The sequence below is a fragment of the Manihot esculenta genome, chromosome 5 (assembly GCF_001659605.2).
Source record: "Manihot esculenta cultivar AM560-2 chromosome 5, M.esculenta_v8, whole genome shotgun sequence".
Taxonomy (NCBI): Eukaryota; Viridiplantae; Streptophyta; class Magnoliopsida; order Malpighiales; family Euphorbiaceae; genus Manihot; species Manihot esculenta.
The window spans coordinates 11,914,836-11,930,142 of NC_035165.2; the positions used below are offsets into that span (position 1 = coordinate 11,914,836).

The 15,307-nt window shown below is 33.3% G+C and overlaps 2 protein-coding genes across 5 annotated transcripts; one reads left to right on the forward strand and one right to left on the reverse strand.

Annotated features, from left to right (window-relative positions):
• Positions 1–200: 200 nt before the first annotated feature.
• On the forward strand, positions 201–10,858 carry LOC110615512 (inorganic pyrophosphatase TTM1). Of its 4 annotated transcripts, none has more exons than XM_021757387.2 (12): positions 201–377; positions 937–1,307; positions 2,776–2,890; positions 3,301–3,496; positions 3,604–3,717; positions 3,828–4,001; positions 4,414–4,608; positions 5,459–5,581; positions 5,652–5,764; positions 6,124–6,247; positions 6,508–6,780; positions 10,376–10,858. In XM_021757387.2, the coding sequence occupies exons 2-12, from the start codon at positions 968–970 to the stop codon at positions 10,592–10,594; spliced, it is 1,986 nt and encodes a 661-aa protein (XP_021613079.1). In that variant the 5' UTR covers positions 201–377; positions 937–967; the 3' UTR covers positions 10,595–10,858. The 4 variants fall into 4 exon arrangements, with proteins under 4 accessions (XP_021613079.1, XP_021613080.1, XP_021613082.1 ...); XM_021757388.2 differs by having other exon boundaries at positions 942–1,307; XM_021757390.2 differs by having other exon boundaries at positions 996–1,307.
• Positions 10,859–13,286: 2,428 nt separating this feature from the next.
• LOC110614718 (H/ACA ribonucleoprotein complex subunit 2-like protein) lies at positions 13,287–15,307 on the reverse strand. Its single transcript, XM_021756355.2, has 4 exons — positions 15,061–15,307; positions 14,555–14,624; positions 13,955–14,060; positions 13,287–13,578 (listed from the first exon to the last, which is right to left on the reverse strand). Exons 1-4 carry the CDS (start codon positions 15,194–15,196, stop codon positions 13,417–13,419), a joined length of 474 nt encoding a protein of 157 aa, XP_021612047.1. The 5' UTR covers positions 15,197–15,307; the 3' UTR covers positions 13,287–13,416.

The window sequence follows — 15,307 nt, forward strand, 5'->3', positions numbered from 1 at the left end:
AAATAATAATAATAATAATAATAATAATAACAAAATATCTAGAGATAATTAAGGGCTTAGAGCCTCAGGCAAATGACACCGAAACCTGTGTGTCCACGCGAGTGACTTGACCAAAGATAGTGTTGACATATGGGACCCACTCAACCCCTAGTCTTATAACCTAAACTATTCTACACACCTTCATTACTCCAACCTATAAAAAAACGCCACGCCTCCTCTCTCTCTCTCTCTGTCCTATAGCTGGATTCCTAACGACTTCTATAAAGTTTCAAAAGCTTCCTTCCATTTTTTAATTTCTCGGGTATCAGACCTTGCAGATTTCCACTATTATAATCGATTTCCAGAGCATACAACACAAAAAGCCTAAATAATTCAAGGTATTCTTTACATGTTTTCTATTATTATGCACTTTCTCGGCATTTTTTCATTTTATTTTGTTAGTATTCGAGGAAATTGAGTGTGAAAAGCGATGTTTAAATTCGTTGTATTCCGGAAAGCTGACTGATTCTGGTTTTGGGAGAAATTTGCTTTAGTTGGTAATTTTGATTTGCCGAAATTTTGTGGACGATTGTTATATATTCTCAAGTAGAGATATTGGGACTTTAAACAAGTAATCTAGCTACTGACTTACTCGGACTCTACTGGTGTTCATGTCTTTTGATGTCAATTTAATCGAAGTTTTTCAATTGCTTTACTGGGTTTGATTCCTTAAGGCCCTCTGGTGATCCCCTCCCCTTCTTCCCTTTTTATTTTTTTTGGGGTAAATGTGCCAACACATAATGGCTTCTTTTAAATTTGTCTGTTTTACTCTTTTGCTATTTTGTTGATTAGCAGTTAGCTCTATTTGAAATCTAATACATGGAGAGATCTGCAACTTATTATTTTAAATTGCTGTCTTGTAGTAGATATTGTTTTAACATATGTTTTTTCCTGTAGAATAGGAGAGGAACTATTCGCCATCTCTTAAATGGCTCAAAAAGCTTCTCATAATGCAGATTCACCTAGGCGGCGTTCTGGTCTCTTAAGAGATCAGGTGCAGCTGGTTAAGAAGAAGGACTCTGATCGCTATGAGATTGCACCAATTGAAGAAACTTTATCATTTGAAAAAGGGTTCTTCATAGTAATTCGTGCATGCCAGTTGCTGTCACAAAAGAATGATGGAATAATATTCGTAGGAGTAGCAGGTCCATCTGGAGCTGGAAAGACTGTGTTCACTGAGAAGGTGCTCAACTTTATGCCCAGCCTTGCTGTCATTACCATGGACAATTACAATGATTCTAGTCGGATCATTGATGGAAACTTTGACGGTAAAATTTCATGTTCATCCAATTCGGATAGTAGTTGTTAGAAAGTGTTATTTGCTTAGTCAATGAAGTTTATTGATGCTCATGATCTTCAAAATGATTCCCTTTTCAATCATTTTATTTTTGTATATTAATGAGAATTTTTGGTTTCGCTTTATGTGTGCATCTAAAACCTTTAACTGAGTAACTTCTTCTGTATATTGGTCCCTTTTAATTTATTGAATATTAAGGTCAAATAAAACCAGTGCCCATTTTATGGATGCCCATGCTCTTTCAAACATACTAAAAGGCAAGAGCTGCTTATGTTCCTCCAAAACTATTCCCTTTTAGAAAGAGTGGCTGAAGGTTGATTAAAATCAAATAGTCCTTCCCTGTTAAAGACTGTAAGATACTGACTGATAATAAGTATTAATGTTCCGACATCCATTTAATTGATGAAATTGATTGTATATAGTTATCTCTTCGCCCCTCCTCCCTGTTTATTTATTTATTTATGGGTCTTCAGCTTGAGCATGTACTAATCTCAATTATATGACAACGAAATAAGAATGAGAAGGCATAGTAATCTATATTTCTCTCTCTGTCTCTGTCTCTCTCTCTCTTGCAACTCTAATTCATATGCAAGTTTTTTAAGGACCTGACCATATGGCTGGTGTGTATAAGTTGCTAATTCTAGGCTTTGGTAAATAAGCTTCTTGCAATGTATTGTTTGCTTTATTGCTATGTAGTTTGGTAGTAAGCTAGAAATTGGACTGTGTTTAGCAGAAATTCTGAAGTGTTGTGAAAACATTTTAGACAGGTGTAATGATTTACTCTTTGAGGGTATTCATGGTTATATAGGATTAGGGATATCCTGGTTCTACCTGTAGTAGTATGTGGTAAAGCCAAAGAATAATTTTCCTTTTATGGAATATAAAGGATGAGAATTAACACCGCTATGAGAAAAGAAAGCAAGATGAGAGTACAAGAAGCGTGCCAAAAGAACAGAGCCTCTGGATGTTTGGGTTCTATTTCTAACACAAAATTACTAAACTAAAGGAGTCTAGGTCCATTTACAATTACTTCAAGTGGAAAAGTTTAGGCTCTTAGTAGAATAATAGTGTGATAAAGTTGATAGGGAAGCACACAATGGATGGGTCATAATGCTTCTGTTTATGTAAGCATTCAAAAGAAAATAATAGCATAAGTCAAATTGTAATTGTAACTGAGCAATTATCTGTGGAAGGATGTATTGGATCAGATATTCTATTACCTGATTATCTGACAGCAGATTATAAGGTTGCTTCAAAGTCATGATATTTTCAATATCTTGTGCTTGCTTTTGTGGGTATCAGTTGATGCATATTTTGCTTAGATCTTTCCTGTTTCTTGAGAATAGTTTTCAATTATCTATAGATCGTTACATTTGGAGATTGAATATGAAGGAGGGAAACATGGAAGAAGTCTAATTGGTGTGAATTATTTGCCACAGACCCACGTTTGACGGATTATGACACTCTTCTCGATAATATACATGGTTTAAAAGCAGGGAAGGCTGTTCAGGTTCCAATATATGACTTCAAGACTAGCTCTCGCATAGGTTACAGGTTGTAGTTATCTCTTTGACTCTTTCTCTATTTTTCGTGACATGAAAACTTTTATCATAGTTTTCACGCCTTCTCCAATTATCCTGCCCATTCAAGGAAGAGGAAGAATGGGGGATGAAACAAATAAGGAAATAAGTTTATGGTGTGTTATTGATGGCTTAATTGTTTTGCGCATATTAAGAGAAGGCCAGAAATACAGGTACTTCAGTTGATGTTCAAGTTCATGCGGACTTCTACAGATCTGATTGCCCATTCATTTTGCATCCTTACTTGTATTCATCATCATCATGTCTCTCTCCCCCAACCTCCACCATCACCTCTTAAATATGTTTTTTCTGTAGTGTGGACAAAAGTTTGATTGTTAGCTTATGTTAGTTTTTAACTCTTTGTTGTCCTCAATCTTCCAACAGGACTGTTGAAGTCCCTAGTTCCCGCATTGTGATTATTGAAGGAATCTACGCGTTAAGTGAGAGATTGCGACCATTGCTAGATCTTCGTGTATCTATAACAGGTGGAGTTCACTTTGATCTTGTCAAACGTGTTTTGCGGGACATTCAACGTGCTGGACAAGAGCCTGAAGAAATAATTCACCAAATCTCTGAAACGGTGCTTTAATTGTCTCATCATGGATGATTTTCTGTGCTTGTCATTGTGTTGCCTCATTTCATTATGAGGCATTTACTTGATCTGTATTTTGTTAAATTTTTCCCCAGGTTTATCCCATGTACAAGGCTTTTATTGAGCCAGATCTCCAAACAGCACATATTAAAATAATTAACAAGTTTAATCCTTTCACTGGATTTCAGAGCCCTACTTATATTCTGAAGGTAAATATACGTGTTTGTATCCAAAACTTCTTATTATTCTTTTTCATTACTTGCATCTTCCTGTGGTATTTTTCTTCTAATCTTGCACTAACTGCTTTCTTTTATTGCAGTCAGCCAGAGCAGTTACAGTTGAACAAATCAAGTCTGTGATTTCTGAAGAACACACTGAAACAAAAGAAGAGACTTATGACATATATCTTCTACCACCTGGTGAAGATTCTGAAGCATGTCAATCATATCTAAGGATGAGGAATAGGGACGGAAAGTACAATCTCATGTTTGAGGTCGGATCATTGTAACTTTAGGCCTACTTATATTTGTGTTCTAAAATTTCATGCTTGGATGAGAATTATCAGTGTCAAATAGTACCTGTTTCCTCCAGCTCCTATAATAATGATAAACTCCATTAATCCTTAAACCTATCATAAAAAAGGTTCAAACATTATGATGAAGGATATAGCGCATGTGTTAAAGTCTGAAAGGAGCATACACAATCCATTTGATTGCACTGAAAAAAAAAAGAGAGCAAAGGCACACCTGCAGAAATGTTATTGAAGTTATTTTGTATTGCAGCAGCTGATTAAACTTATGGAGGTGATGATGTATGGTTTAGGGTTTTGTTGAATAATCATAGCATGGTAGAGGTTCTCTGAAGGTTGGGGTTCCTGTTCTAACCATTATATATTTTGTGACCAGGAATGGGTTACAGACAGTCCATTCATAATATCACCTAGAATAACTTTTGAAGTTAGCGTGCGCCTTCTAGGAGGGCTAATGGCGTTGGGGTACACAATCGCAACCATCCTCAAAAGAAGTAGCCACATTTTCAGTGACAGCAGGGTGTGTGTGAAAACAGACTGGTTAGAACAGCTCAATCGCCAATATGTTCAGGTAGTATGGAACCTAGAGATGTGCTGCTGTTCATAACATCTTCTTTTTCTTTCTTTTTTTTTTTTAAAGGTTCATTGTACTAACTACTTCCCCTTTCTGAATAAAAGTGGATTCAACTTAAGTGAAACTTGGAACCTAACCCACACTTTGAATTGAGAGATTAGAAGTGGAAATGTGGACATTAGTAGCACGCAAGATGCTCAAATAAAGTACAGTTTGTGATTCTAACAATTTAATTCTATCATGTACTTATTATATGTGACATTGGTTGCAAATTTGAAGGAAGTCTAATCTTTATAGCATTTAGCTAACTGATGATATTTTGCATTTGCAAATTGAATTTTTTTTTGTTTTAAAAATAAAGTTTCTATCCAAGTATATGTTCTCCTTCTAATAGTCACTTCCATTCTAAAATTGCCACACCAATCTTGTGTGTTGATTCCAGCTTTTCTCAACTCAGCAATGCCTTTCCCTTTATCTTTTGGGAGGTCTTCCATTAGTCCAGGCATTGGCTTAAATATGGTTGTTAGCATAATCATACTTTCTTGAATTTCAAGTCAATACACCTTGTTGAAATAGCTGTGGCAAAAAGTGATAAACTGAATTTCCTTGTGCCTTCCTCATATCGTCACTTCAAAGATATCATTTCATTTGGCACTTGGCAGTCCTCTTGTATATTTGGTCCGTCGGTTGGACAGTTACAGGAAATTGTCCATGTTATCTGGTGACTAGCAGTTTATATTTTTTGTTAGAATACTATGCGTATTGCGTAGTCCATCGATGGTGCATAATTTTGATCTAATTTTCAAGCCTTAGCACTGTGTAAACTGATGTTATTCCTGGACTAAAGGTGCAAGGTAGAGATCGCTTGTATGTTAAATATGTGGCTGAGCAGCTAGGCTTGGATGGTTCATATGTTCCTCGCACTTACATAGAGCAGATTCAGTTGGAGAAGCTCGTCAACGATGTTATGGTATGGTTCTCATTCTTAATTATGCTTTACCCAATTTGTGCTTTGTGGTCCTTATCCTATCAATCTGCAGGCATTACCAGATGATCTGAAGACAAAGCTCAGCATAGATGATGATTTGGTTTCTAGCCCTAAAGAAGCCCTTTCTCGAGCTTCTGCAGATAGGAGAAATAAGTATCTGAGCCGGTACTCTATTTTTCTGATCCAATTTTGATAATTTATCCTTCATACAGTTTGGGAAAATGAAAAAGAAAATCGAAAGAAAGGTCAGGGGGTAAATAACCAGACCTCTATGTGGGTAGCATTGCCCTGTATATGATTTGTTTAACACAATATTTTGGCCATTGGAACCATTTATCTTTTAATTCAACTGATGATGCCTTTAAAATTCTACTATTTTTTCCCTAATTTATGTGTACTTTCTTAGGGACAAATGATGCAATGACTTGAATTTTGAATAGTGAAACAACTTATGTGTTAGCGTGTTAATATTTACAAATTTAAGGAACTTAGTTCCTCTGACAATTTTATTTGCGTATTAACAGTAGTGTATCACTCTCATATGCAAATCAACGGGAGAAGAATATATCCAAGTTGACAAGACTTGCTGTTAATAATAGAAGGTTTGATGAAAGGACTCCTGACTCACCAGCCACAGTTGCAAACCAGGTTAGTTTAGATCCTGCCTCAAGAAGTATTTAGATCTATTCTAGTGGTCTATTTGTTCAACACTATGTTTGAAATAATGGAAGAACATAAATATTTAAAATTTCCCCCTTTGTTTATTAGTGGTACACAGAGAGAAGCTTGGATAAGCTTGTACTAATTTATTATATTCGTCATTTCTTCTTGTATTATTGTTATCTTTTCCTTCTTACTTGCTTCTAAATGGAGCTTTGACCAATTATTTGATATTGGGAATGTTTCAGGGTATCATTACTCAACTCTCTGAACAGATTGCCACACTGAACGAGAGGATGGATGAGTTCACATCTCGGATTGAGGAACTGAATTCCAAGTTCACTATCAGGAAGGTTTCAGCTAGCCAACAGAACTTGGCAATGCAGGCAGAAGCCTGCAATGGCTCTGGACCCACTTCTGTTTTTGTTTCTGGTTTGGGTAATGGTTCATTAGCCGGATCACTACTACCAACTTCCTCATCTTCATCACAGTTAGCTAGGGAGTCGCCCCTGATGGAAGAGGTAAAGCAGCTAATTCAAAATAACCTATAATTTATTTGTAGGAAAAAGTAAAATTGAAATAAATTATAGAAATATATGGCAGATATGAGGTTCTAATTTATCATCTGTAAACCAGAATAATATATATAATTCTTGAATCTAGACCGGTAATATGTTTACACAGGGAATCATTGAGAGCAATGAAATTTTTTTCGAACAGGGTATGTTATAACAGTACTAGTTTTGTTGTGCACTTCCAGTTTAAGAATGAAGCTGTTGGAATTTTTGGTTTAAATAAGAGAGCTTATAGAATGCGGCAAAGTGAGTGTAAAAGCAATACATGTGGAAAATGGTGGAACAATTAGTAGTGTGATATACTTTTGAAAAGTGGTTGTGAAAGAGACTACTGAAAGTTGGCAGTAGGCATCTTCATATTGTTACGAGATAGGGATTGGAGATGAATATTGGGAAAGTGATCAATGAGTACATATATACAAGAAGAAGAGTGACCTCACATGAATCACAAGGAGCTACTCAAGCCTGCCAGCTGTACCAGCTGAATAACCGACTGGCTTAACTTACCATTAGTTACTAACATTAGAGGAAAGACTAACTATGTACAATACAAAGACTTGGATAGATAACAGCAGTAACAACATTAATTTTGGCTAACTAACAACTTCATTTATTTCTTTATCTTGATACTCTCTCTCAAGTTGAACATATATGTTTCCAATATTCAACTTGTTTAGTAAGTGCTTGAATTGAGTAAGATGGAGAGTTTTGGTAAACAGGTTTGCTGGCTGTTCCTTAGTATTGATGTACTCTGGTCTGATTGCTCCAATTGATCTTATGGAATGACAATCTATTTTAATGTGCTTTGTTTTCTCATGCATAACAGGATTCTTAGCAATGTGAATTGCAAACATGCTATCACATCCTTGGAAATAAAGCATGTTTTTGTCTCAAGATCATATAGTTTATAGCCTTGACACCATTAGAATAACCTACAAACACATTTTTTTGCTCTTGATTCAAACTTAGTTCTATGTGCCATTAAATTTGAAACAAAGCATAAGCAATCAAAAGATTTTAAATGATGATATTGGGAAGATTTATAAAATAGAAGCTGAAAAGGAGTTTGATTCCCACACTTGACAATTGGAATTCTGTTGATAAGAAAAGTAGCAGTCAAAATAGCACAGCCCCAAAACTAAGTTGGCAAACCAGAATGAAAGAGCAAAGCTCTTGCCACATTAAGAAAATGCTGATGTTTTTTTTTCAACTATCCCATTCTGTTGGGGTGTATATGCACAACTTGTCTTATGGACAATTTCATTAGAAGCAAAATAAGTTTTAAGGAAAAACTCAGATCCATATCCGTTCTAATCTATTTAATTGAAGAGTGAAACTGAGTTTTAACATAATGCAAAAACTGTGGAACAATGAATGAGACATCTGCCTTTGATTTCATAAAAAAAGTCCAAACATATTTAGAAAAATCATCTACTATAGTGAGAAAGTAGTGATTCTTATTAATGTCTTGTTGTGAATGTGATCCCAAACATCCATTTGAACTAAATCAAAATAAGCAACAATATTTGAAATGTGTTGAGGAAAGGATAACCTCCTTTGTTTAGCCTTAGGACAAGTAAAGCAAGGACAAGACTTATTGAAGGAGCAATATAGCTGAGCAGACAGTGGAAGATATCTGAGCCTGTTGTTTCAGGTAAAATAAACCATTCTTCTTATTAGCCCATCCAATTGTCTTCCAGGTGGAGAGGGCCTGAATGAAGCAAATATCAACCAGAAACACAAAACACACTTCCTTATTAGAGATTAACCTACTGATAGAAAGCAAATTGCAATTGATTGACGGAATGTACAGAACATTCATGGAGGAATAATTAATCATTGAGTTTGACAATTTTAATAGCATAGACTTGAACCCTTTGGTTATTTGGAAGAGAAACAAAAGCTTTAGAAATAGGCTTAGAATCAATAAATAAGGAAGAATCACACACAATGTGGTCAATTGCACCTGTATCAATAATCCAAGAACCTACTGGACCAGTCATACTTGCTATATTAATTTGAGATGACAAAGGAGTGCAATTACTACTAGCAGAGAATTGAGTGATGAATCATTGAATTCATTGAGAAGAGACATCGGTTTTATGATATGATCTTTGGTCAAACTCAATTGAGAAGAATTCTCATTCAAAGAATTCTCAGTTGAGAGAGAAGATGAAGAAACTTGTTGAACAGTCCCTTGTAGAGATCCCTTATGAATAAAATCTTTAGATCTAGTGAATTTAAAGTCTGGTGAAAAACCAACAAGTCTATAACACTGAGCCTTTATATGTCCAGACTTTTCACAGTGGAAACACACAACATCTGATTTTGATCTTTTAACGGCCATAGCAACTCCTTCAATAAACAGTTGAGTTTGTAATGTTAAAGATCTTTGTGTTTTCTCTCTAAGAACCATGTTATATGCTTGATCAAGAGAAGGAAAAGGTTGCATTATGATTATCAGTGATCTTAAGCCTTGATAAGATTTGTTTAATCCATTAAGAAACTTGAATACATGATTCTTTTGAATAGTTTTAGTGAATTTTTGAAAGTAATTTGAGTTGCATTTGCCACAAGAACAGTGAGAAAATGGCCTATACACCCGTAACTCTTTCAAGATTCTATTTAATTCTGTGAAATACGCATCTACAAATTTCGTACCTTGAGTAGTGATAGAAAGCATGTGTTGAAAATGACAAATTCGAGAATCATCAGGTTGGGAGAACCTCTGGTGCAACTTATCCCATATTTGCTTTGCATGCTCCAAAGAAAAGACTGTAGATGCAATTGAAGGCGATATAGATCTTAACAACCACGCTACAATTAGATTGTTACATATAATCCAAGGTAGGTACAGTGGGCTTTCTAGAGAGGTTTTTGGAACAGTACCATCAAGAAAACCTTGTTTGTTTCTTATTGATACCGCAAAGATGAAAGATCACAAAATTGTGATTCTCAAAATAGTGAAGAAAGTATGGCAAGGAAGCATCATCTAAGGGATTGAGATTATTTTCGGAAGAAGAAAGTGTGACTGCAGCTATAAAAGAAGAGGAAGTCATTAAAAAAAAATTCAGAGCTCTGATATCATGTTACGAGATAGGGATTGGAAATGAATATTGGGAAAGTGATCGATGATTTATTTACTCTCTGTATCGGTACATATATACAAGAAGAAGAGTGCAACCTCACATGAACCACGAGGAGCTACACAAGCCTGCTAGCTTTACTAGCTCAATAACCGACTGGCTTAACTTACTATTAGTCACTAACAATAAGGAAAGACTAACTATGTACAATACAAAAACTTGGGTAATTAACAGCAGAAATTTTGGCTAACAGCTTCATTTATTTCTTTATCTTGATACATATATTTTGATCCTCTTATCTCAAGTAAATTCATATGTGCTATTGATTTTAACATATCTTCTTTAGTTACATGTGCAATCCTATTGATTTTCCATGTTACATTGCCTGAAACAGAAACCATGACTTAAGAGTTTAAATGCCTTAACGAACAATTTGTTTGATTATTACTGAACAGGTTCTAATAATTGCAAGGGCACAACGCCAGATCATGCACCAGTTAGACAATCTGAGCAATCTTCTGCACGAGTATTGGGGAGCGAGGGCTCGCCAAGAGAGAACAGATAGGATAAACAGAGCTATAGATGTTGAGTCTATTGCCTTGCCTGTTATTCTAACTTTAGCAGTTGGTGGTTTAGGTGTGTTCTTGTTTAGGGGTCTGACATCCCAAAAATGATTTTTGTCACCGTGGGTTGTACACGAACATGTTATTGATGTTGTTCTGCCGTTCTAATATTGTTACCCAGAGAGGGGAGAAAGGCAATAATCAAAGCTCCCCAGTCCCCACAACCTTGTCGTCGGTGCTGTTTTCAGGTTAATATTGTATATATGGAACATCCAAGTGCAGAGTAAAGGGCTCTGTTTGTTGGGTGTTAATGCCATAGCATAATTATCTCTACAGTTACTTTAAAAAAAAAAAAAAATTTAAAGGACATACAAATGTGGAGTATAATTGGTAAGATTTTGCTGTTAATAAAGTGTTGCTGAGGATTCTGTCGGTTTTAAGTTTTGAATAAATTAAAAATTAAAATTTTAATATTTATAAAAATTAAATTGAATCAGTTTTGATAAGAAATTGAATTAAATTGAATCTATTTGATTTGATTTAATTTGATTTAAATTTTAATAAATTTTTTATTTTTTATATTTTATTTTTAATATTTTAAAATTTAATTAAAATATTTTAATTTTAGTATAATTTAATTTTTTTATATTATTAAAAATAATATATTATTATTACTAATTAGTTTGTAGTTTTTTTAATTTTTTTTATTAAAATTAAATCGAATTAAAATAATTAAAATTTTTAAAATTAAAAATTAAATTAAATTGAATGAAAATAAATAAAAAATCGAATTAAATTTTTAAATTTATTCAATTCAATCGATTTTTTTTAATTTAAATTAAATACTGGAGCAAAAATTATAAACTCATCAACCCGCAAAATTAAGCTTTTTTTTTTTATTTATAGTTTCATTCTTGACTATTATTGGCATTTTTGATAACCCATTATCAGGTTTTTACTTTCATCACCATAAGTAAAAAGGTCTTTTACTTTCATTTCTTAATAAATTTACTGTTAGAATTTCATGAACTTTTATTTAAATGAATCTTTTTAAAATCGTATATGATTTTAACCTTTTTGTATAAATAATAATTTTTTAAATTTTGAAGAATTGAATTATTTTATTTTAAATAAGAAAATTATTTTAAAAAAATCAATTGAATTAAATATTTTGTGAATTTTATTTTTATTGTAAATGGAGGGAAAATGTTTTAACTACCTTTTTAAGCTTTTCCCATTAGTTCAAAATCATAAATTCCCTTGTGAGATCTCTTCAACTTTCTTTGTCTCTCTAAAAGGTGTCATTGCCGTCGATAATTATCCATACAATGCTGCCATGGCGAGATCTCCTTTATCTAACATTTTCTCTTGAACTATTCTTCGCCACAATAGCAGAACCTATGGCTTGGGCTATCAGAATTTGAAAAGGAATACGAAATCCGCGAATCGCCATCATCTTTCAAATATGACGAAGCTAGAGCTTGTGTACTTACCAGTGGGGAGGGCAGGTGATGAAGGATATGATTTTAGGGATGTGGAAAATTGGTTCCAGACTTCACTTGCGTTAGGAAAGACATTTTCTTTTTAAATTGCTAAAACTTGAAGTTAGGCACTTTGGTCGATGGTGATTCTATTGAAGCAAAAATTCCATTAGGATTTTGATTTTTTTCTGTTACGAGTGTCTTCTTGTTCTGTCATTTTTTTTTGTGTTTTTTTGGTTTTGTATTTGATTTTTTTTTTATATTTTTATTCTACATGTCATTTACTAGATTTATTTTGATAGCTTTATCTTTTTTGTTTTTTTTTTTTGGATAAAAAATCGATTATTTATTATGCTACATTAATTATTATATTGATTTTGGTGAAAATAAAATTAAACTAATCCACCCATCATTTAACAAATTGACCAAGTTTGACTTAATTTTTAGGGATAAACCAATCAAAGGGTTGATTCCCGAGTTTTCAAAATAAACTAGCTATTATGGTAATTTACCTTTATCTCAATCATTACTATTAAAAGGGAAAAAGACAATGAAAAATTATTATATATATACACGTATAAATGGATCGTATAACTCCACCAAAACATTAATAAGTTTAATTTTGATTTATTTATTAAAAGGGTTTAGATGAATTGAGTTTTTAACCGATTTAATTTTAAATGGTTGATAAATAATATTATAATGTATTTTAAAAATTAATAAATTTAAAATTAAATAATTTTAATTAAATAAATATATATATACATTATCTCACAAATTTAAAAAAAAAATTATTAAGTTTTAACAATATGAATATTTGCATATTCTAAGAATGTAGTCAATCTGTCAAGAGCAAATTCATGTTTTGAACTCAATTTCTTTATATTTAAGGAATATATCTACAAATCAATTTATAAGTAAAATAAGTCCAACATAAAATCTTAACAAACTAAATGCATACAGAATTCAAATTCAGCTCACTTTCACTAACAAACCCAAAAGCTAATATCAAGTTCAACTTATTTAGAGTTTTCAATTTTAAAATTTGAATAGTTAATGACTAGTTTGATTCATTTATATCCTATTATATAAGTTAGAATTACCAACCCATCTATGGAAATAGTATTTAAATAAAATAATAATTTTAGAAAACAAAATAAAAACTTAATAAATTCAAATTTGATAAACTTTCACGCAAGTAATAGTATGAATACTTTAGTGATAGTGCAAGTTTAGTGGGCAACTCTAAATTATGTAATAATTTATTATAACACTATTAGCTTGATGTACCACTGACACAAAAGAGGTGGTATTCCAGTGCATTTAATAATTTCCTAAAAATCATTACCATTGATGGGGAGAAAAGCTTTGTTACATTATCCAACCGCAACAAAATCACTTCAACAACTGTATATTACATCACCCAAACTACAATAACTACCATTTTCTCCACTAGAAAAGAGAGGAGTTAAGTTCAGATACATCAGCTGCAACTTGAGAAAAGTCTTCCTTCAATTTCTCCTGTTCCTCCTGGACTAGTTCTCCCTTAGGAGGCTTGGTTAACACCAGAACACAACACGTAGGTCTCTTGGTAGCTCCTGCATTTGCAAGATCCTGAAATTGGAAAAGTGACATTAGCAAATCAAAAACCTGGAAAATAATGGAAAAGAGAATTCAAACTTAATCAAGCTATTAAGGCATCACTAAAAATGCAAGGCAAGGCATATACAATTACATTCAGGTTTCAAACAAATCTGTTGGGCCTAGATAACTAATAAGCTATTTTTATCCTCTCATTTACTGATAAAACTGTAGCTTGTGTTATATGTTAAAATGCTGTCATAAAACAATAGGGACATCATAAAAGCTATTGAGAAGTAGTAGAAATGAAATATTATACACTCGACATCCTTGATATATTAAGAAAGAAGAACAGGTATGCAGTTCCACACAAAAGGAAACTAATGCAGAGCAAAAGGGAGACCCTTACTTCTTTTGAGGGAACATATACATAAGGAATGTCAGACTCCTCACACAAGATTGGGACATGAGTGATTACATCTATGGGAGATATATTCCCAGCTATAACACATAACCTGCATTGCATAAACACAATAAACCAGTTAAGATTCTAATAGCAATTTCATAATTTTAAAATCAAGCTATTCTATGAATAAATCAACTAGATATATAAATTACAACTTTATGATTAGGATCCAACCATCAGGGCATAACTAAGATGTATTAAAAATGCAGCCCATATATGACAAAGAGACTATTAATGCAGTGAAATAGCAAACAAGAAAACAGAAATAAAATTTACCAAAACATCCACATCCTTACCAAAAATCTCTTAAGAAATGAAATTGCATAACTGACACTGATATAGCCAATAATACATTCCAAGTCTTATTTTTCTTCAATTTTAAAAAACAAATATCATGAAATTTGGCGAGGTATTCTATAATAGAAATCCATGAAACCAATTTGTACAATAATGCGAAGAAACAAAAACAATATGAGTTGAGTTTAAAGAACTAAATGTATTGTGAGAGTGCTTCAAAAATCCATGATGTATAGAAAAACTGACCCTTTATGACCACGCCGAATGCTTTTAACCACCTCTTTCACACCTCTCTTCAAGCATTTGTGTTCAGCAGCTGGAAGAACAATATAATTATTTCATCATAGGCATAGCATAAATAAATCAAATTCATCAATTGCACCGACAACTAGTAAATAAATATATAGATAAGAACTCACACCAATTACACTCACCATAATGAATTCACCTAAAAGTCGACAAGAAAGCCCATTTCTGATTCAAATGGTTGTTATAATCTCAAAACCGTTGTATGCATCGAAATCTATAATCATAATCCAGTATCAACTACAATAGTACTAAACTACGAGGCAGAGAAACAAAATCAGCTAAGAGATGGCCATTGAAGTTTCAATCTGTCATCAACAATTTCTACTCTCTAATCAGATCAATAATGGGAATATGAAAGAACTAAAAGCAGCACATATCTTCTTTCTCATAAACAAGAACGAAAAGCAGCAACGTTTTCTATTGATAAATGTAAATCAATGTACCTTGGCGAACTAACTTGAGGGTTCTTTTGCAGAGCTTTTTACCAGCAAGGGGCTTGGCGATAGGAGACAGAGCCAAAATCTTCTTCTTGTCCTTCTCCTGCTTCTGCGACCTCTCTGCTTCGCTATCACTTCCCATATCTCCTCTTTCAATCTTTCTCTGACTCTTGAGTGTAAGGGACAGAAGAGCTTCTGGCTATGGGTGAAGGCGGAGAGACTAGGGTTTTTGCGCTATCCTGCTTTTTATAAA

What these genes read in the sequence shown, in the direction of transcription:
- LOC110615512 (XM_021757387.2), top strand. Translation starts at nt 968, where the DNA reads ATGGCTCAAAAAGCTTCTCATAATGCAGATTCACCTAGGCGGCGTTCT. An exon ending in GCCCTACTTATATTCTGAAG is followed by an intron (nt 3,718 to 3,827) that starts GTAAATATACGT and finishes CTTTTATTGCAG; the next exon opens with TCAGCCAGAGCAGTTACAGT. An exon ending in AGTACAATCTCATGTTTGAG is followed by an intron (nt 4,002 to 4,413) that starts GTCGGATCATTG and finishes TTTTGTGACCAG; the next exon opens with GAATGGGTTACAGACAGTCC.
- LOC110614718 (XM_021756355.2), bottom strand. Translation starts at nt 15,196, where the DNA reads ATGGGAAGTGATAGCGAAGCAGAGAGGTCGCAGAAGCAGGAGAAGGAC. An exon ending in ATTCGGCGTGGTCATAAAGG is followed by an intron (nt 14,061 to 14,554) that starts GTCAGTTTTTCT and finishes TATGCAATGCAG; the next exon opens with GTTATGTGTTATAGCTGGGA. An exon ending in TATATGTTCCCTCAAAAGAA is followed by an intron (nt 13,579 to 13,954) that starts GTAAGGGTCTCC and finishes TTCCAATTTCAG; the next exon opens with GATCTTGCAAATGCAGGAGC.